The sequence below is a fragment of the Eriocheir sinensis genome, chromosome 19 (assembly GCF_024679095.1).
Source record: "Eriocheir sinensis breed Jianghai 21 chromosome 19, ASM2467909v1, whole genome shotgun sequence".
Lineage (NCBI taxonomy): Eukaryota > Metazoa > Arthropoda > Malacostraca > Decapoda > Varunidae > Eriocheir > Eriocheir sinensis.
Window position 1 is genome coordinate 11,711,977 of NC_066527.1, and position 21,957 is coordinate 11,733,933.

The 21,957-nt window shown below is 45.3% G+C and overlaps 1 protein-coding gene across 1 annotated transcript; it reads left to right on the plus strand.

Moving 5' to 3' along the window:
* Window positions 1–2,454: 2,454 nt before the first annotated feature.
* Window positions 2,455–3,270, plus strand: LOC127000970 (Krueppel-like factor 13). Its single transcript, XM_050865143.1, has 2 exons — window positions 2,455–2,806; window positions 3,242–3,270. Exons 1-2 carry the CDS (start codon window positions 2,455–2,457, stop codon window positions 3,268–3,270), a joined length of 381 nt encoding a protein of 126 aa, XP_050721100.1.
* The last annotated feature ends 18,687 nt before the right edge of the window (window positions 3,271–21,957 follow it).

Below are 21,957 nucleotides of genomic sequence, written 5' to 3' on the forward strand. Positions count from 1 at the left end.
TGCACGGACATTCGTCCACAAACACAGCGACTGTATCACCTCGTCTGACATGAATAGCTCGAAGCAGTCCAAAGCACTCATGTCATTCCTTGGTACATCAGGATGAACGCCAGAAAAGTCCTCAGTTAGGACAGGAACAGTGCCAGGACGCTTATCAGCAAAGGGATCAGCCATGAGAGTGAAGGCGTGCAGGGGAGCCGGCAGTGCTGGGCTGCGTGGCCTGTCTGCATCGTCAACACTTCCATCACTCTCTTCCTCGTAACTACTAGCCTCACTGTCATTCTCTGGCAAATATTCCTCATCTGAGTCACTTATGAAGCCTTCTGATTGAGTTTCATTATCGTCTGATCCTTGTAACTCCTCTAAATGAGCCAGGTCACCCTCCGAATCAGGTAATGTGCTGAAATATCATACTGATCCAACGATTCGTTTAGGAGATATTTGCGAAAAACAGCGTTTGTCCGCCGCTGAAATGTATAGTAGTATTCCTAAATGACATATAATAGCATAGTATTCCTAAATGCAAAGTAATAGCCTAATGTCCCTAAATGCAAAATAAAAGCCTAGTATTCATGAATGCAAAATAATAGCATATTCCTAACTGCAAAATAATAGTCTAATTTTCATGAATGTAAAATATTAGAATAGTATTCCTAAATGCAAAATAATAGCCTGGTTTTACTAAATTCAAATTTATAAGCTATTGTACAAAGTAAAATTTTAATACATTTCACTTGACTTCTTTATTAGCTTATTAGCAGGTTATTACAGATTGTACAGGTCTTTCCACTTTCAGTTTATCACAGAAGTTGTAGATAACGTTTAACATACAGAAAAGCTTACACCATACGAATAATATCCAATATTCTTCGAAACAATTTACCACGTTCCCTCGTTGTGAAACTGGAACACAAAGCGCCTTGGGAGTCACAGAGCAGGAGCTAAGCACACACTATCCCTCAACACTAGCTATGATCTGACTGGTTGTGGTTGATGTCGTTAGAAGCTGGCCACCTCAAGTACATGAAATAAATTACTTTCTCTAAAACCCTCCGTGACCCCTCGAGAAACCCGAAACGACCCCCAGGTTAAGAACCGCTGCCCTAGAGGGTCTACCCAAGACAAATCCGTGCGAAAAAAGTGTCCACGGAATAGTTCACGTAAACCTGGGAACTCCCAAGTCTCTCAAATAGAAGTTATGCCTGGCATGTATGAGCCTGTTTTATAATTTTTATGAGAAGTACATTGTTGACAAGTCTGTGGATGGCTGTTCGATAAACGTCCTGGATATTTTTTAAGTACACCGTTCCCTGATCAAGGCTTGTGGCCGTGAGCCCAAGATCATGTCACAAGGGGACGGGAGCTTATTGATTGAAGTGTCGCCTGAAGAGAGCTCAAAGGTCCGCGCCCTTGCCTTTGTTCCTGGTGCATCAGTGTCCTGCTCTCCCCATGCCACCATGAACCAATGTCAGGGTGTTGTCTTTTCACGGGACCTTCTCCGCTATTCATAAGAAAGACTGGTAAACGAACTCAAAAACTACGATGTGGCTTCAGTACGACGTGTGCAACGAAAGGTAGACGGAATTATCACACCTACACCAACCTTGTTTATTACCTTCAACCGATTAGTACTGCCCAAGAATATCAAGCTGGCGTGGCTAAATCTTAATGTGAAGCCCTTTGTCCCTAACCCCAGAAGATGATTTCATTGTCAAACGTATGGTCACGTCACCCAGACCTGTCGGCGCTTGAAGAACGGCCTCGCAAAAATATTTGTGTCTTGAGGTATGGATAACCACGGTGACGACTGCTCTGGCCCTGTGCGGTGTTACCACTGTGGTGACCCTCACCCTGCTTCATCATATGGAGAGGCGGTGGCTGAATGGATAGCGTGACGGCGCCGCGTTCAGGACAATGCGAGTTCAATCCCCGACCGGTGCCACCAAGCTGGGATTTTTCAGCCGCCGCCGAGTGGCTTAAAACTACTCACATGCTGTCCAGAAGACCACCTATCAACCCGGACTCTAGATTCTAGGATTAAGGATGAGCTCCGGGAGGGCAGCATGAGCCAATGCAAGATGGCGCCACTATAAACACTCGCCTGCGCCAGAACGGGCTGGGCTGACCATCAGGGCCCTTCGGGAAGAAGCCTTGGGCCGACCATCAGAATCCACCGGGAAGATGCCTACCGGCGCAATAGGCCACGACGTATAAAAAATATAAAAAAATAAAGATAAAAAGGATTGTGAGCGCTTTCGCTTTGAAAGGGAAGTACTCAATGTACGCAACCAGGAGACGGTTTCCTTTGTTGAGGCGAAACAACTTGCCCTAACAAAGATGTCCAACCCCGGAACGACATACGCCGCTACCCTCAATTCTCATGCCCATCGCCGTTCTACCACTGTCAAGTTTGTTCCTCCCACGACCTCAGTTTTGCCTGAAAAGGCCGCCCAGATGCCTGCTAATGACCCCAGTGAGCCCCATCAGCAGAAGCGCACGCGTAGTGAGGAATCCCTTGGGGACACTCCTCCTGCTAAAGTGCCTTCTCCAGCGCCTGCTTTTAGGTCGCTGAAAGAATCCCGGGTGCCGACTGCAGCCGCCACCCCTGCACTAATGGCACCGGCTGACCCTCAGCCGGTGACCGCTGCTGCTCAAGGCCACGGTGCGGTCCTGCCGGCGCCCGTGACCTCCGCCTCCGAAAAGTCTGTGCCGGAGGTTCCACCCGTGTCCCCCTCCCTTGCCGCTTCGTCGGAGTGGCGGAATGTTGTGGGGGGCAGGGTGAGGAAGCCACCGGCAGAAGCAGGAGGCCGGGAAAAATTATGTCTTTCCCAACCTGTCACATTGGCCAGTGGGCCGAAAAATAACACACTAACGCTGGGGCCAACCCTCCAGCGAAAACCCGGTGTTAATACCGGGAGGTCCCTCTCCGGGGCAGCCCTGAATAAACAAAATTAAAATTCAAGATCGTTCTGTGGAACTTGCGAGGAAGCTGGGAGTAACTCCTATTACAAATTAAAGACTCCCAGCCACAGTGTCTATGCCTCCAGGAGACACTGTTGGGAGCATACGCTCATCCTCCCCCACACAATTACAGTGCCATATACTCGCCAGCAGATCCCACACAAGCTCCTTTGGGAGGTACTTGTCTCCTCATCTCCAATGACACTCCATTCCAGGCCGCTGCTGCTCAAATTCACATAACACGCACCTACACTCTGTGCTCTCTTTATATTCCACCCAGTACACCAAGCATTCGGCAAGGCCTCCTGACACTGATATGCCAGTTGCCCTCATCTTTCTTAATAGTTGGGGATTTCAATAGCCGGCATACACTGTGGGAGGATAACATCAGCAAACCAAAAAAAGTCACTGTTGCATCTGTAATTGAAGACCTAGACCTCTGCATACTGAACACCGGTCAGCCAGCACACTACCATATGCAAACTGACACTCAGTTAATTAATGACCTCTCAGTCAGTTCTCCCGATGCATACCTGGACTTCAGGTGGGAAATATCAGAGGATCTACATGGCAGCGACTACTAGTCTATCTTCGTCTCCCATTCCACTTTCCAATCGTCAACTCGATTACTGCGTTGAAAATTAGATCGGGCAGACTGGGAACTTTTTCGAATCATGACTCAAACGGAGACAACAATCGCTGACTTTGATACAACTGAGGATGTATTTATCTTTTTTACGGCGCACATTCACTGGGCGGGAGAACTTACAATCCCACAGACAACGGCAAATGCATTACGTCGGTTTTTGCCATGGTGGTCTGACGAGTGTAAGCAGGCAGTAGCTTGCCGTCGCCGGGCCTTCAACCGTGGGATATAAGTCCCTAAGTGGAAGAGCGCACTGTGAGGAAGGACGAGAAGCAGAGGCCCGCGCCACCTCATCGGCCTCCTCAATACCACGCACAGAGACGTGGACGGGTACCCAACATAAACCAAGTGGGCAAAGGCGATCTGGTGTCGTGGATGAATCTTTTTCGCAGCCATAAGACAATCTAGATTTAATTATTGCTTGGCATAAGTTCGGTCTGCTCGTCACAAAGCGAACTCTGAAAAAGGTCTAGTGATTTCATGCTGTGTATTTTTAGGCATTTTGATGAGGGAGTCATGATGGGTACTTGTCAAAAAGCGTTCCCAAATAACTTGTGCTGCTGCGCTACTGGCAAGCAAGAGCCGCACAGTGTGAGTTAACGGCCATTCAGACTACAAAAATACATGGCGACTGATTGAGACGGCGAGAATCGCCAACCATGATTCTCTGCCCATTAAGCCCATTAAGAGGTTCTGTCTATAGCATGTTGTAAGTGGCGCTCAGCGTTGGTCCTTTGTGGATAACTGTAACAGTTTCCAAAGCAGAAACACTATGAAAGCGTTCGCCCCACTCGTAGAGATGTGGCTGCTTTCGGCGCCTGCCTTGAGGGCGCGATTGGAATACTCCTTAGTTTTTATCGGGTCAAAAGGTGACCAATTTAATGAGGAATATTAGGTTACCCAATCAATGCATGCTGAATTATTCTGGTGTTGATTGGAACAAAGAGGAGACGTAAAATGAAGCATGGGATGCTCTTTGACAGGGTTACAGCAACTCCTCGACCCGGAAATACTTCACGGGGTGCGAGTGACCCGTGAAACAAACCTACCAAAAGATTGCAGAGTTTATTTTTTTAACGTAAATCTTTTTTCCTGCAGGAGGTGAAAAAAAACTGGAATGGCGAGACAGTGCTGATGGAGTGGAATAACGCTACAGTCGATAACTTGACCGTTTTCTTTATGGAGTTCCTGCCTGCGGCCCGGCAGGTGAGTGCTTCTTTGACACTGACTCGAGGGGTACCTACTCTGTGCGGCCAGTGTTAGAGTGAATTCGTCATATTATTTGCAGGTGATAACGTTAGTCAAGGAATTTTAAGGAAAAGGTTTAGTTTGGTGTAAACGGTACAGCTGCGCGTGGTTGCGGTGCTTATTTCCGTCGCATTGGCCCTTTGTGCCTGCGATGGGTAGGGACCCATTTTTTCCCTGGACGCAGGCCAGTGTGTCATCCGGGTTACATAGGGAAACTGCAAGAGGCCGGGTGGCCTACACAGGGCAGCTCCAGAATCCCCCCCCAACTACTCACGGTGGGTGAGGTGTAGTTACAGGGGGTCAAGATGCCAACACTCACCACAACTGACATCCCTCTTTCTGCATAACACTTACACTAAACGCCCTAACGGCTATGGATTATTATTTATTAATAACCTAACACCATGCACTAGGTAATAGTGGGTCATGCATCCCACTCATAGTTCAGCTTTGGCAGCAATAGCGAATATGATTTGAATAAGGTCCCGTTTCCCGCCTGCCAGGTTTTCCCGCCTGTCCTGGGGCTTGTTCCGCTCTCTCAATCAAAATGGCGGGGACTTCCGCGGTATTTTTCCACGGGCTATTTCTTGACTAATGAAATCATGACATTTCGCCCCCTTTAAGAAAACTTTTGTCTTCAGAGAAAAGTTTTTAACTGTGATACGCTGCCAACACTGGTAACATGCCCTACAACTGCACCTACAAATTAGCATGTTCCTGACAGTACGTTCTCACACTTTTCACACATCCTCTCATACTGTGGTGTATGTCAGTTAACCTCTGCTCAGGTAATTGACGGTTCGCCTGTGAGTGAAAAACCTCAACATTTACGTTAATACTCAAACTAGAGGGAAAACTCCTTTTAGGGGGTAAATCCTTCACCACCACCACCACCCTAGCGAGGCGCCATTCCTGTTAGAGCGGGCTTGGCGAACTTCGCCACAATTATTCACAATATGTAAGTGGTGTTATGTATGTATACACAGTGTAGGTGGGACAGATGTGGAGTAGCTGTAGGTAGGTGTAAAATGGTGTAACTTATTGTATAAATTCCTGACTATCTGCCTAATTTTTCCTACATTATCATTTCATGCACCATACCATGCAACTTAATTTTTTTAGCATGCCGCAAAACTCTCGGCCAAACCAGCTTTTTCAGGGTTGCATTTACGACTCCACCACCTACAGAATTGACAGTTCCTATCTGCTCGAAAACACATGGCCGGATGGCGGGGTTTTTTTTTTTTTTTTTTTTACAACAAAGGAGACAGCTCAAGGGCACACAAAAAAGGAAACAATAAAAAAAGCCCGCTTCTCGCTGCTCCTAAAAAAGAATCAAAAGAGGTGGCCGAAAGAGAGGTCAATTTCGGGAGGAGAGGTGTCCTGATGCCCTTCTCTTGAAACAGTTCAAGTCGTAGGCAGGAGGAAATACAGATGAAGAAGATTGTTCCAGAGTTTACCAGCGTGAGGGATGAAAGAGTGAAGATGCTGGTTAACTCTTGCATAAGGGGTTTGGACAGTATAGGGATGAGCATGAGTAGAAAGTCGTGTGCAGCGGGGCCGCGGGAGGGGGGGAGGCATGCAGTTAGCAAGTTCAGAAGAGCAGTCAGCGTGGAAATATCGATAAAAGATAGAAAGAGAGGCAACATCGCGACGGAATTTAAGAGGTAGAAGACTATCAGTAGGAGGAGGAAAGCTGATGAGACGAAGAGCCTTAGACTCCACTCTGTCCAGAAGAGCTGTATGAGTGGAGCCCCCCCACACGTGAGATGCATACTTCATACGAGGGCGGACAAGGCCCCTGTATATGGTAAGCAACTGCGTGGGCACTGGAGGCGACGATACAGAACGCCCAACCTTGAGGAAGCTGATTTAGCGAGAGAGGAGATGTGAAGTTTCCAGTTGAGATTTTGAGTTAAGGATAGACCGAGGATGTTTAGTGTTGAAGATGGTGATAGTTGAGTGTTGTCGAAGAATAGGGGATAGGTGTTTGGAAGATTGTGTCGAGTTGATAGGTGGAGAAATTGAGTTTTTGAGGCATTGAAGGACACAAGGTTCCTTCTGCCCCAATCGGAAATGATAGCAAGGTCTGAGGTTAAGCGTTCTGCAGCCTCCAGTCTGGAGTCGTGTACTTCCTGTTGTGGTGGTCTTCTATTGAAAAAAGTTGAATAATGCAGAGTGGAGTCGTCGGCGTATGAGTGGACAGGACAGTTTGTTATGGAAAGAAGATCATTGATGAATAACAGGAAGAGAGTGGGTGATAGGACAGAGCCCTGTGGAACACCACTATTGATAGGTTTAGGGGAAGAACAGTGACCGTCTACCACCGCAGAGATAGAACGGCCGGAAAGGAAACTGGAGATAAAGGAACAGAGAGAGGGATAGAATCCGAAAGAGGGCAGTTTAGAAAGCAAAGACTTGTGCCAGACTCTATCGAAGGCTTTCGATATGTCTAGCGCAACAGAGAAAGTTTCACCGAAACGGCTAAGAGAGGATGACCAAGAGTCAGTTAAGAGAGCAAGAAGATCGCCCCTTGCGGAACCCATACTGGCGATCAGATAGAAGGTTAGAAGTGGAAAGGTGCTTTTGAATCTTCCGGTTAAGGATTGATTCAACAGCTTTAGATAGACATGAAAGTAAAGCTATAGGGCGGTAGTTTGAGGGATTGGAACGGTCACCATTCTTCGGCACAGGCTGTACAAAGGCATACTTCCAGGAGGAAGGAAAGGTAGATGTTGATAGGCAGAGACGAAAGAGTTTGACCAGGCAGGGTGTCAGCACGGAAGAACAGTTTTTAAGGACAATACGAGGCACTCCATCAGGTCCATAAGCCTTCTGAGAGTTGAGGCCAGAGAAGGCATAGAAAACATCATTTGGAAGAATCTTAATAACAGGCATAAAGGAGTCAGAGGGGGGATGAGTAGGAGGAATATGCGCAAAATCGTCCAGGGTGGAGTTCTTCCAGAAAGTTTGAGCGAAGAGTTCACCCTTAGAGACAGATGAGACGGCAGTGCTGCCGTCAGGGTTAAGGAGAGGAGGGAAAGAGGAAGAAGTGAAATGAGAGGAGATATTTTTGGCTAGATGCCAGAAGTCACGGGAAGAATTAGAAGAAGCAAGGTGTTGACATTTTCTATTGATGAAAGAAGTTTTGGTAAGTCGGAGAATAGATTTGGCACGATTCCGGGCTGAAATGTAAAGGTCATAGTTAGCGGGAGTTCGAAGGCTCTGGAACCTTTTGTGAGCTGCCTCTCTATCTTTAATAGCACGAGAACAAGCATGATTAAACCAAGGCTTTTTAGCATGAGGAGTAGAGAAAGAACGTGGAATGTATACCTCCATTCCAGAGACAATCACCTCTGAGATGCGCTGGGCACACACAGAGGGGTCTCCCTCCTAGAAGCAGTAATTCTTCCACGGGAAATCGAATAAGTACATCCTCAGGTCGTCCCACCGAGCTGAAGCAAAATCCCAGAAGCATCGCCTCTTCGGTGGGTCCAGAGGATGTACAGGAGCGATAGGACAGGAAACAGAAATAAGGTTATGATCGGAGGAGCCCAACGGAGAGAACAGTTTAACAGAGTAAGCAGAGAGATTAGAGGTAAGGAAGAGGTCTAGAATGTTGGGCCTGTCTCCAAGACGGTCGGGAATACGTGTAGGGTGCTGAACCAACTGCTCTAGGTCGTTGAGGGGTGCTCCGCCAACCATCCTCGAAACCACCTAATCTGCACACTTTCGTCACTTGGTTCCTCGATTCAGCTGAATCTGAGGTCCCAAGATCCGAACATAAAGTCTCCGAGCCACCTAACCTGTCCACCTTGATCATCTTACTCTGCTACCAGACGCGACAAGAAGTCCGCCCCAACGTTGGTTTGTCCCTTTATGTACTTTACAGTGAACTGAAACTGCTGGAGATACAACGCCCAACGCATCAGACGTGCATTTGCGTTCTCAGAAGTTTTCAAACTGGCTAGGGGCATATGATCAGTTTCGAGAACGAATTGGTCGCCATATAGGTAAAAGTAATATTTCTTGATTCCCACTACTACTGCTAGGAGCTCCTTCTCTGCCGTAGAGTAGTTTCTCTCAGCTGGACGCAACTTCCTACTGTAATAACTTACTGGAAACACCTGATTATTACTTTCTTGCATCAACACGGCACCAATGCCCTCCTGTGATACATCGGTACGCAGAATGAACTGCTTATTGAAATCGGGCAGCTGCAAAATGGGCTCTTTGCAAAACATGCTCTTACGTAAGTGTCGCGAAGGCTTCCTCTTGAGCGCCTGTCCATAGTACCTTATTGGGTGCATGTTTTCTCAACAATTCATGCAGAGGGGCAGCAATGACAGCGCAATTGGGGATATAATCCCGGTAATATCCAGCTAAGCCCAAGAATGACTTTACCTGAGTTTTGGTCTGAGGACGTGGAGCATTTCTAACCTTTTCTATTTTATCCATCTGGCACCCATACTGTCCTTCACCAATGACATGACCTAAGAATGGCACCTTTTCGTGCCCAATCAAGCACTTACTGGGCTTATGGTCAGGTTGTAGCGCCGGAGCCGCTCCACCACTAACCTGAGGGTCTCTAGATGCTGCCTGAATGTGGATGAGTGAATTAATACGTCATCCACGAAAAGCTCCACTCCTTCCATACCTCTCATGACCTCGCGCATGACTTTGTTAAAAGCTGATGATGAGTTGGTCATCCCGAAGGGTAAGGCTTTGTACTGATACAATCCTCCAGGTGTACTAAAAGCTGTCACCTTACAACTCTCCTTACTCAAAGGAATCTGGAAAAACCCTTTCGTCAGGTCTATCTTCGAAAAAATTCTAGATTCAGCCAGAGTAGCAAATATGGCTTGCGGATCAGACATTGGCTCAGCGTCTACGCGCGTCACTGCGTTTACTTTTCGATAATCGCCGCAAATCCTAATTCCTCCTTTCTTCCTTACGACTACCATGGGGCTGCAGTAGGGGGAATTTGATCTCCCTATGATACCCACGGCCTCCATTTCACTGATTTCGCTTTTTACGGCGTCTACCAGTCGTAAAGGAATCTGGTAAGGCCTTTGTCTGACAGGCTCCTTGCTCGTCAACTCGATTAGATACTCTGGTACCCGAGCAATCTTAGGTTTGTCCGAAAAAAAACTCTGCATAACCCTCTAGCAACGATACTAATTGTTCCCTCTCCTCTGGGGCTAACTTTTCTCCCAGCGTCACGTCATGCACTGACTCTGTCTAGAAGAGACAGTGAGAGGAGCCTCGCCGTCCTCATCATCCTGTATAACTACTGCCGCTCCCACATCTACGATCTGAGGTTGAGAATATTGAGCTTTAACTAACTCTAGACACCTCACCTTCTCATCATCATACTCACTTTCTCGCAAGCAACCTGCAGCTGCTTCTGGCCGGTAGTATTGTTTCAACATGTTGATGTGGAACCGTTTTGGGTGTCCGTCAATCAGGAGAATATGATTAAGGTCATTAACCTTTTCCTGAACCTCGTAAGGTCCCTTCCACTGAGCTAACAGCTTGTTCCTCGCTGTGGGAAGCAAAACTAGGCAATGTTCTCCTACACTGAGCTTACGCAACTTTGCCTTCCTGTCGTAGTAACTTTTCTGTACTTGTTTTGCTTTGAGTAACTCCTCCTTAGCAATGTTACAGGTCTCTCTCAGCCTGTCACCTAAATCTAACACGTACCTGTATGTGGTCTTGACGTCCGGGTCCGGAACATTGTCGTCCCACAGCTCTCTCAGTAACTGAAGCGGACCCCTAACCGACCTACCATACATTAGCTCAAACGGGGAGGACCTGGTGGAGCTCTGTGGCGCTTCTCTGTACGCGAACAACAAAGGAGCCAGGTACCTAAAGTATCCCCAAACTATCGAGTCCATCCTGGCGGTGCCCCGAGACGGGGTTTTCCCTTTTGCGGCGATGCCAAGTCTACTACCAGCAATTAAAGGCTTAGTACGGAAGTGGGAAATTTTGTCCTTTCTCCCTTTCCCTCTCTCTCCCTACGGCCCCACCCCACCTCTCTCTCTCTCTCTCTCTCTCTCTCTCTCTCTCTCTCTCTCTCTCTCTCTCTCTCTCTCTCTCTCTCTCTCTCTCTCTCTCTCTCTCTCTCTCTCTCCTTTAATTTTTCTGTTTCTCCCACCCTTTTCCTCATTACTTCCTCATCCTCCTCATTCAGACATGCATTCCTTTCTTGTTACATGTTTTTTTCTCCTCTCCCTTCACACACACACACACACACACACACACACACACACACACACACACACACACACACACACACACAGATACATGCATACATACATACATAAATACATAAATAGACAAAAGTGATTCAAACCATACAAATTAAGATTCTCTCTCTCTCTCTATCTCTCTCTCTCTCTCTCTCTCTCTCTCTCTCTCTCTCTCTCTTCACTTTTTCTTTTTTTTACATTTGACTCTTGTTCCACACCACCCTAGAGGTAAGAGTTAAGGTGCGTTTTTTTTTATGCAGGTTTCCCCAGGAGGCATAATCCTCTTTCAGATATTTAATCTGACAGTTCTTCATCCGAATTTTCCTCCTCCACAGTGATGATGAAAGATTCCACAAAGTGATCCACCGCAACATCTTGTCGTGCATCCTCTTCTTGAAGGCCCTCTGCATGCTGTACTGCCTTCATCCAGTTGCTTGCCGTGACCAAGTTTAAGGCTTCCTTGACGAGAGGTTGTAGGGAGGCCATTTTATAGTTGTTGTTCTTGGCGACATGGGTTTTTACTTGAGCCCAAATGAGCTCAATAGGGTTGTAGTGGCAGTGGTAAGGTGGAAGCCTGACAACTTTATGTCCTGCTGCCTCGGCAATGGAGACGATGCGGTATTTTTTTCCGACTGCAATTTTTTTTGTGAGTGCGTACAGCTCAGCTCTCAGCAGGTCAGGACTTGGCTGAACACCCTTCCTTTCAAGCCAGTCCCTCAGGTCAGCTTTTCTCCAAGATGAGGTAGGATTTTTTTCTAACAGAGCAGAATGGTAGGGAGCGTTGTCCATGACGATGGCGGAGTGTGGCTCGATGTTCGGCAGCAGCTTATCCTTGAACCATTCTTCAAACATGGTTCCATTCATCTGTTTGTGGTAGTCGCCGTCGTTCACAGCTCGAAATATTAGCTCACAATTATTTATGAAGCCATCTTTGGTTCCAGCATGCAGCACAATGAGGCGACTTCCTTTCCCAGTCGGTGGCTTAATCCCTGTTGCTGCGTCTGATGTGGTGTCTGTCCAGCATTTCTCGACGGTGTAATTCTGGTTCACCCAGGTTTCATCAAGATACACAATGCTGTTTGAAGACTCCCTTACCTGATGCATTTGTCGCAGAAATTGAGTTCGCGTAGCCACAACATCAAGCCTTTCCATAAGGAATTTCCTGCCATCCACTTTCCTATACTTAAAACCGATATCCATGAGAATCTTCCGTAGGGACTCTACGCCTCCTTCAAAAGAAATCCTCTGCTTGAGTTCTTCTTGTATTTTATTCAATGTAGGAATTTCCTTCCTCTCGTAAAATTCCAACACTGTTCTTCTCACCACACATTTGTCGAAATCGTCCAGGTTGGTTACAGTCGCAGAGCGCCTCTTTTTCGGCGATGAGAAGACAGGCGGTTCAGGAGACTCTTGTGTCATGCGGGCTTGATTGATGCCAAAGCAGATTCGCCGAACAGTTTTTTCACAGACATTTGTTGCTCTTGCAGTCCTGGCAGCAGGTTTTGAGGGAGGAATTAAAGGTGCTCCGTATGCCCTTTCTTCCATGAAGAACTTATTGACGTTATAAATAAGTTCTTTCTCTCTACTATGCAGCTGGTGAGGGCTACGAGTAGCACGTGAGGCTTCCATCTCGAACGACAGCGCAAGGGAGAATGACTTGACTCGTGGAGTCATGACCATGCTTGACACTTGACCTCATTAAGTGCACCCTGGGAACGCTCAGCTAATCCTTACTTCAAAGTAGCCACGCCTCTCTCTCTCTCTCTCTCTCTCTCTCTCTCTCCTTTAATCTTTCTGTTTCTCCCACCCTTTTCCTCATTACTTCCTCCTCCTCCTCATTCAGACATGAATTCCTTCCTTGTTACATGTTTTTTTTCTCCTCTCCCTTCACACACACACACACACACACACACACACACACACACACACAGATACATGCATATATACATAAATACATAAATCGACAAAAGAATGATTCAAACCATACAAATGAAGAGTCTTCTCTCTCTCTCTCTCTCTCTCTCTGTGTGTGTGTGTGTGTGTGTGTGTGTGTGTCGTGTTATCATGAGAACTGACCTCTCGTTTACCTGCGGATTAAAGCGGTCAATGTACCCATGACCCAGCCTCAAAAAACGGCAGCACTGCAAAACACAGCTTCCACATTTTGTGGTATTTATACAAAGTCATTGTCATCATTCCACTAGAACAATATTCAAAGCCCCCTATACATCCTCATTATAAATTTATATAAGTGTACTATTATGAAGTTTCATTTCACGTTAATCTAACAATAAGACAATAATTGCTGCTTGTACACTTGGCATCGCCGCAAAAGGGAAAGCCCCGAAAAGGGCACCGCCAGGATGGACTCGATAGATTGGGGATAGTATAGGCCATTCCTTGGGTTGTTCGGCAGCCATGCGTTTAAGCATTTTATTAAGTATGCCGTTAAAACGTTCACACAGTCCATTCCCCATGGGATGGTAGGGCGTGGTGCGTAACCCTTTGCATGCTAGCAGACGGAGTACTTTCTCCATCATCCCTGAGGTGAACTGAGTACCGCGATCACTCAGTATTTGTCTGGGTATACCTACTCGGCAAAATATAGTCATGAGAGCTTCAGCCACAGTTTGCGTCTCAATATTCTTTAGCGGCACTGCTTCTGCCCAACGCGTGGCAAAATCTTTCAACGGTCAAAATTCGGCGACAATTCACCGAACACCGCGAATTGGACGTTGAATTGTCTGGGACATGTCGGTGACATTTCGGCGACACTTCAGCGTCATTTTGCATTCGTGCACATTCGGCGAACGGCCGCGAATTTTTCATGCAACATGAAACTTTCGTGGCGGTCGTGACCAACTGTCAAAAGTCGCGTGGTGGACGCAGATATGTCCCCGAACGGCCAAGAACAGGCAAGAAAGATGCCGAACTTGTCCGCGACACAGGATGACTTGCATATTCGCGCACATTCGTGAACCAAAATTCGGCAGTGTATTTGGGGCTTTAGCCGCACGTGGCGGTGGTGCTCACCTCCTTGGCATTAGCCTCTGAGCATATTGTGGGTAAGCACCAACTATAGGTGGTTTATATTTTACGTCTAATACCCACCAAAGTTTGCTTAGAGCTTACATCTAATATATCCAGTATGATGTAACATTGCAAATGATGAATGCTCTGCAATGTGAGTACATAGGCAACTTCAGGCGAGATTTCACAGACAAAACAGAAATTCCAATGAAACACAGGGTTTGGTGCAAGCTGCTTTTAGGGAGGGCATAGTGAGAGAATATGCGACGCAGTTCCACCATACAAATCCCACCAATGATTAGGAGAAAGGCAAATAGGTAATATAACAGTGTTATAGAAGCGAAAGTTTTTATTTGTACTAAAATTTAAATCAGAACCTTCCTGTGAAAATCAGATCCAAGGTCGTAACTCCGCCACTCACTGCGAGCGGGAATGATTCAACGTAATATGCCTTTAAAATATGATAATCTCTTCATGGAACATGCACTACAATTGCATAAGTTGTGAGTGTAACCAGCTAATGGGGAGTAATATTGGGTCCTTCACTGAGCTCAACCTGCCATCTGGTGGCCCTAATGGAGCCTCTGCCAGAGTCAAACCTGCGGCGTGCTGGGGTCCAGCGAGGCTTAAATGACATTTTTCTGTACCAAACTAGCAAAATAAATGACATTTTTCTGTACCAAACTAGCAAAATATCAGAGTTGTAATGGTCACTATCATGTTCATACCAAAAAATCTGAGTGCTGTACATTCTTCGACGTTAGAATGAACATTGTTGGCAAAAGAAGAGCATTCATCGATTTATACTAAAACACCATCCCGTGGTTAATAGAAATGCATCAGTGCGGCCTCGTGGGTAAATATTTCCGTCATGCAAGAATAGAAAAGTCAAACAAGTCCGGCATCGTGTCGTGATCTCACAAGCATGGTAGTGGTGGAAGGTAGTCTTGAAAATTTTGCCACTCGACATTCCTCCGGCTGGCACGCCGCTGCCTCACACAGATACATTCCTCTGTCTCTCCAATCAGAGAGCGGGAGGTTGATTACACTGCTGTTAAACACTTCGTACGCTGCCGGCAGCAAGTATTATACTTATTTCATATTTCTAATTCAAATCATAATACACATCTTTAGCATATTATAATATTACATTCACTATATGTAACTTTAAAAGAACAACATACAGCATATGACGATTGTTTAAGTAGGAAAAAAAGATTGTCCTGTCTCTTTATTTCCCCCGTTTCTTAAATATTATTAGTATGTCAAGTGTCTCTATACCGTTGCTATGAATAAAATGTGATTTCTAAATAATAGCGATATTGCGATTTTTACGCAATACACTCTCTAGGCCGAAATCACACTCCCCCGACTCACTTTATGGTGCTAGGCTGTTCTACCCAGCTAAACGTAGTAGGGTTTTCAGAACAGTTATCTGAAGTCGACGAAGTATGCCAGCCTTGTAGTATAAGGTTGAAGTAGAAGGAATGTAGTCGCCCGTTGCCCTCGTGAGACTTGTAGAGTATAGCTTCTGACTGATGTGTTTACACCGCGAGGGGTTGCTGTTGACTGCACGGCATCTAACAGCTGACTGGTCGCGGGGCGGGCTTGGAAGTTGACTCGTCCTTTTTGGAACTTTCTAGAACCTTGGTTCGGGGAGCATTCAAACTTCAACTGCTAATTTCGATGCTCTGTTTCGCTACTAGATTACCCTTACTTCCCAAACAACCCTTAATTCCTAACAGCGAAAAACTTGTTAGAAAAATTATTTGGACGTACGCTTCATACATATTTTTTGGGGTAGTTCCACGAGGGTTACCAGATGGAGTTCAGCCCTACTGTGATGACTGTTTGGTTCCCTTGACTGTTCGGCACTTGCTGGTCCAGTGCCCCAGTCTGGAGGACCTACGAGAGTGGTACCTCCCCTGGTGTCGGGGCGGAGATGGGAGTTTCTCTGGTGCTGGGGGAGAAGGCACTCTTCCCGGGACATGATGTTTATGGCTTCCTACAGGAAGCTGGAGTCTTTAACCTCCTGTAGGTTTTAATGTTCTAATAAGTCCTTCTTTTACCTTGTTTTTAATTAATTACTGTGTTATAGTTTTAAGGTATAGTTTATCAAATCTTTTATGCGGCGCCACATGACAATGCAGTTGCGGCGCCAAGACCAAATGCCCCAATAATCAATCAATTTCATCCTGAGTACCTCCTGGCAGGATCTATTGACTTGCTCGAGTCTCGAACTCCGTGGGCGTCCCCTTGACCTGCTCCACTCAGGATTGTCTCTTACAGAGACAAACCGATGAACAGGATCAGCTCCTGGATAACGTGCCACGTGTCCGTATAGCCGGAGTTGGCGTTGACGAACTATGCAGGTAATATTCGAGTATGTCGAATCAGTCTCACGGAGTAGTCGCTGGTTTGACACAAAGTCATTCCAGCGATATCCCATGATTCTGCGTGGACATTTATTACCAAAAGCATCAATCCGCCTCTCCAAATCCCCATTTAGTGTCCATATCTTGCAGCCTTAGGGTAAGACAGGGAGCACAAGGGACTTGAAGATTCGCATCTTTGTCCTCCTGCACAGGCATCGACAATGCCATATACTCGTGTTAATCGACTCCATAACACCGTGGGCTAAGCCAATCCGCCGTAAGACTTCCTGGCGAGACTCACCGTTGTTATTAGCTATGCTACCGAGATATGGGAAATTTTCCGAGATCTCAATGTCCTCGCCACACGCATGAACACCCTGTACTGTTTCATCTAGCAAACCTTCAAACACCTGTAACTTGGTCTTGGCCCAGGAGACCTGAAGTTCCAAGGGCTTTGCCTTCTCGTGAAGTGCCTCGAGAGCCATCACCAAAATCTCCAGCGACTCCACCAGGATTACTGCATCATCGGCAAAAACAAGGTCAGTGACCCTGGTATTGTCAATGAATGCTCCACAATGACTCTGGTCCACAACTCTGGCTAGTACCCAGCCCATACAAGTGTTGAAAAGCGATGGGGCAAGGTCACAGCTCTGCCTTTCTCCCGCATTCATTGGAAAAAAGCTGGACAACCACCTCCCCCCCACACTTCACAGCACCCTCAGTCCCAGAACACAGGCCAGTCAGCAAACTAATAGTCGTTGCATGGATCTCACGGAGTCGCAGAAGATCCCAGAATGCCTCGCGATGCACTGAGTTAAATGTCTCCTTGAGATGGAAATAGGCTGCAAGCATCCCCTATCGAAACTCACGTTGGCGCTCCACCAGTACGCTAAGCGCTAGGATACACTCAGTTGTTGACTTACCAGGCGTGAACCCAGACTGTCCAGGTCTCTGTAGCTTCAGCAGCTGGCTACGAATTCGCATCAGCAATAGGTGGGCAAGCACCTTGCCTGGCACAATGAGCAGTGTAATACCACAGTAGTTGTTGCAGTCCTGTCGGTCCCCTTTCATTCCAAATAGGGACGAAAAAGAAAATATGCTAGTTTCTTTACTGTGTAATTCTTGAACTATACCAAATAGGAGTCTGAATTTTTCATGGAGATACTTCAGTATATGATGAAAAGGAACACAGAGTTTCATTTATTTTTTTAGCATTATTTTGTGTGATCAAGCTAGTGTTAACATCAACTATAGTCTGTTTCACCAAGATACTACAGGCGGCCACACCCCCTCATGCTGTCCAATTTTGACCGGCCAAGTGGCAGCCATTCACCGCGCTGGAAAAGTTTAGTCTTCTTGGCCCAGGAAGCTTGCTCTGCGCCCGCTCACACTGCCTCGCAGAGCTATGTGATGCATAAAAAAAAATATTTACATCTCAAAATCACCATGAAAGATTAACTTAACGCAATTTCAATAATGAACATCTATAGTGCCTAAACTATGAAAGATTGTGATGAGACGAAAAACATAGCCATAAGTACACTGTTAACTTGAATATAGATAGAACTTACTATTATTTCCGATTGGGGCAAGAGGAACCTGGTGTCCTTCAACGCCTCAAAAACACAGTTTCTCCACCTATCCACTCGACACAACCTTTCAAACAACTATCCCCTATTCTTCGACAACACTCAGCTATCACCTTCTTCAACACTAAAACATTCTCGGTCCATCCTTAACTCAAAATCTCAACTGGAAACTTCATGTCTCATCTCTTACTAAATCAGCTTCCTCTAGGATGGGCGTTCTGTACCGTCTCCGCCAGTTCTTCTCCCCCGCACAGTTGCTATCCATTTACAGGAGCCTTGTCCGCCCTCGTATGGAGTATGCATTTCATGTGTGGGGGGAGTCCACACACACAGCTCTCCTTGACAGAGTGGAGTCAAAGGCTCTTCGTCTTATCAACTCTCCTCCTCATACTGACAGTCTTCTACCTCTCAAATTCCGCCGCCATGTTGCCTCTCTTTCTATCTTCTGTCGATAGTTTCATGCTGACTGCTCTTCTGAACTTGCTAACTGCATGCCTCCCCCCCTCCCGCGGCCCTGCTGCACACGTCTTTCTACTCATGCTCATCCCTATACTGTCCCTTATGCAAGAGTCAACCAGCATCTTCACTCTTTCATCCCTTACGCTGGTAAACTCTGGAACAATCTTCCTTCATCTGTATTTCCTCCTGCCTACGACTTGAACTCTTTCAAGAGGAGGGAATCAGGACACCTCTCCTCCCGAAATTGACTTATCTTTTGGACACTCCTTTGATCTCTATTCAGGAGCAATGAGTAGCAGGCTTTTTTTATATATTTTTCTTTGCGCCCTTGAACTGTCTCCTTAGCTGTAAAAAAGAAAAAGAAAAAAAAGAAATATAAACTTTTTATCGTATAAAAATATCTTCAATTATCACATGATAATTATAAGAACATAAGAACGCAGGAGTCTACAAGAGGCCGGTAGGCCTGTACGAGGCAGCTCCTTTGACCCTAAGCTCCCGTGTATCTAACCCCACCTAATATCGCTGTCCATGAATTTATCTAGTCTGTTTTTGAATGTGACAATTGTATTGGCACTCACCACATGACTGCTAAGCCTATTCCACTCATCTACCACCCTGTTAGTAAACCAATTTTTGCCTATGTCCCTGTTGAATCTGAATTTATCCAGTTTAAACCCATTACTTCGTGTCCTACCCGGTTCTCTTACCAACAAAACCTTATGAATGTCTCCCTTATTAAAGCCCTTCATCCATTTATAAACCTCGATCATGTCTCCACGCACCCTTCGCCTTTCTAAAGAATGCAAGTTTAACTGTTTGAGTCTTTCCTCGTAAGGCAAGTTTCTCAACCCCTGAATCATCTTAGTCATCCTCCTCTGCACCGATTCTAACATTTTGATATCTACGACAAAAAATAATTAGTCGTCGTGTGTTACAGAGTGAATGTTATTGATAATGACTGAAAAATAGCAATGCTACTAAGAAGATACGGGTAGGCCTTGTGGTATTCCAGATAGTATTAGAATATTAAGAACATAGCACAGAGTCGTGACGTCATCACCACGGCGGAAGCAAACTGACGGGTTCTGCCCAGTAATTTCTACGATTTGAATAATTTTACTTGCAAAGAAGGAAACATGAAAAATGAGGCTATTGATTAGGCAATAATCTTTTTTTTTAAGCCCAAACCACTTATAACCCCCTTTAAGTGTACATGTGAAATAGTTGTACTATTTTTTTTATGGAATGAACTGATCGTTCGTGCTCTTATATGAGCTTGGAGTTCGTGTCTGTGCATGGCAGTGCCCAAATGATGGAAAAGTTTCTTTACAGGTGCATGTGGAAGCGTGGTGCTCCTGTGTAGTGGTGGTGAGCCACGACCTTGCCTTCCTGGAGAGCTTCGGCGAGTGGTCACTGCGGAGCCATCTGTTGGTGTGGGACGTGCCGCTGCTGGTGTTGACACGCCTGTCGTTATCCAATCTCCGAGCACTGCTCCCAACCAGTCACGCCTTCGCCTACATGAACACCGCCTTCCTTAACCTAGCCAGGTCCACACCTTGGTGAGACGCTATCCGCTCCTCGGAACTGATGAATCTCTCTCTCTCTCTCTCTCTCTCTCTCTCTCTCTCTCATAGAATGAGTGGGTAAGTAATTATGACTGCACTTGCGATGAGAACAAGACTGACCGAGAGAAATGAGTTAATTGGATAAAAAAATAAGTGAATAAATAAAAATGCATTTTGTGCTTCCAACTTTATTATTATACATATTATTACTATATTACTTCTGATTTTTTGTTATTATTATCAGTAGTAGGGGCAGCTGTAGTGGCAGCATCAGCAGCCACTGGCATAGCTGGGCGTTATCGCGATAAGTTATCGCGATACTTTATCGCTGATAATAAAATCGGGTTATCGCCTATATATATATATATATATATATATATATATATATATATATATATATATATATATAAACATACAGAGAGAGAGAGAGAGAGAGAGAGAGAGAGAGAGAGAGAGAGAGAAACCAAATATATATATATATATATATATATATATATATATATATATATATATATATATATATATATATATATATATATATATATATATATGGTATCATATGAAAGCAAATTAAATGTATTATACATAAATTGGAAGAAATATGGATGAATACTAAAAACAAAATTAGGAAATGTCTAATAAGGCGCTTAATATAGGTTTATTTATATAGTGAAATGATTATATAAAAATAGTAACTTTTTTATATAGATATCTTAAAATGGTTTTAACACAAGATATTCAACATATTGAGGTGTTCATAAATGAATTTTTATGCAGATATATTAATTTCTGTGGCGTCAGGAAGGTTTTTCGTCGCGGCGCGTGAAATGAGTCAGATTCGGCGAATGTTCCTCGCGAATTCCAGTCGAGCTCCAGCGAAAACTACTGAAGCTAGGAAGGCGTGCATAGTGGCACATGAAAGCTCCTTTAATACACATTAATGATCAGAAAAGAAAAATCGGAAAACATTAAATAAATAAAAACGTTATAAGCAGAAGACCAAAACGTGTCCAAATCGTGGCAAAAGGGCCGAAAAACAGGCTATTTTGTGACGGCTCTACGAAGAAACTTAGAATCGAGCTATCAAAACATCCTTCGAGTTCATCAGACTACATTACCAAGAGGGGCTACTTGCCAAATTACAGCCTTTTAGAGGCAATAGCAATGCCACACTAGACAAAAACGGTAAAATGTCTGGAGTTCGTCAAAATCGCTTTCGACAGGGTTTACGTTTCGAGCTCTTGCAAGGAAACTACTGGGAGTAGGAAGCGTTATGCACCATTTTGGAAAGCACATTGGTAGGGCTAAATCATTTGTTAAATACGTTTTTTTATATTCTCAAAACATGAGTGGGTTTCAGGGTTGCGAACTCAAAAGTACTTTTTTTTTTAGAGTCGTTTTTTCCCATCGAGTTGTTTTTTTAGCCCAGTCACAAAATATAAAATATAGCCCTTTCATTTTGCCGTCGATTGATACCAACAACTTTTCTGTTGCCCCCAAAAATAAGGGAGGTATTGTGATTAGCACCAAAGCGGTTGATTTTTCAAAATTCCCGGCTTAATGACAAGGGCACCGCAAAATCAAAAGAGAAAGACGTCCATTACTTGAGATGTCACTGGCTGGGCACACACAGAGAGGTCTCTCTCCTGGAAGCAGTAACCATTCCACGAGATGTATTTTGTCTCCAACTGGCGTCCCAGGATGCTGCGGACAACGGGAAGCGGAAAGCGGAAAACCCGCCAATGCTTGGGGCTTACACAGGGTTTCCGTAGGAACCATGATTATAGGTAAATACATACAAATATACACCATAATAAATAATGTCGGTAT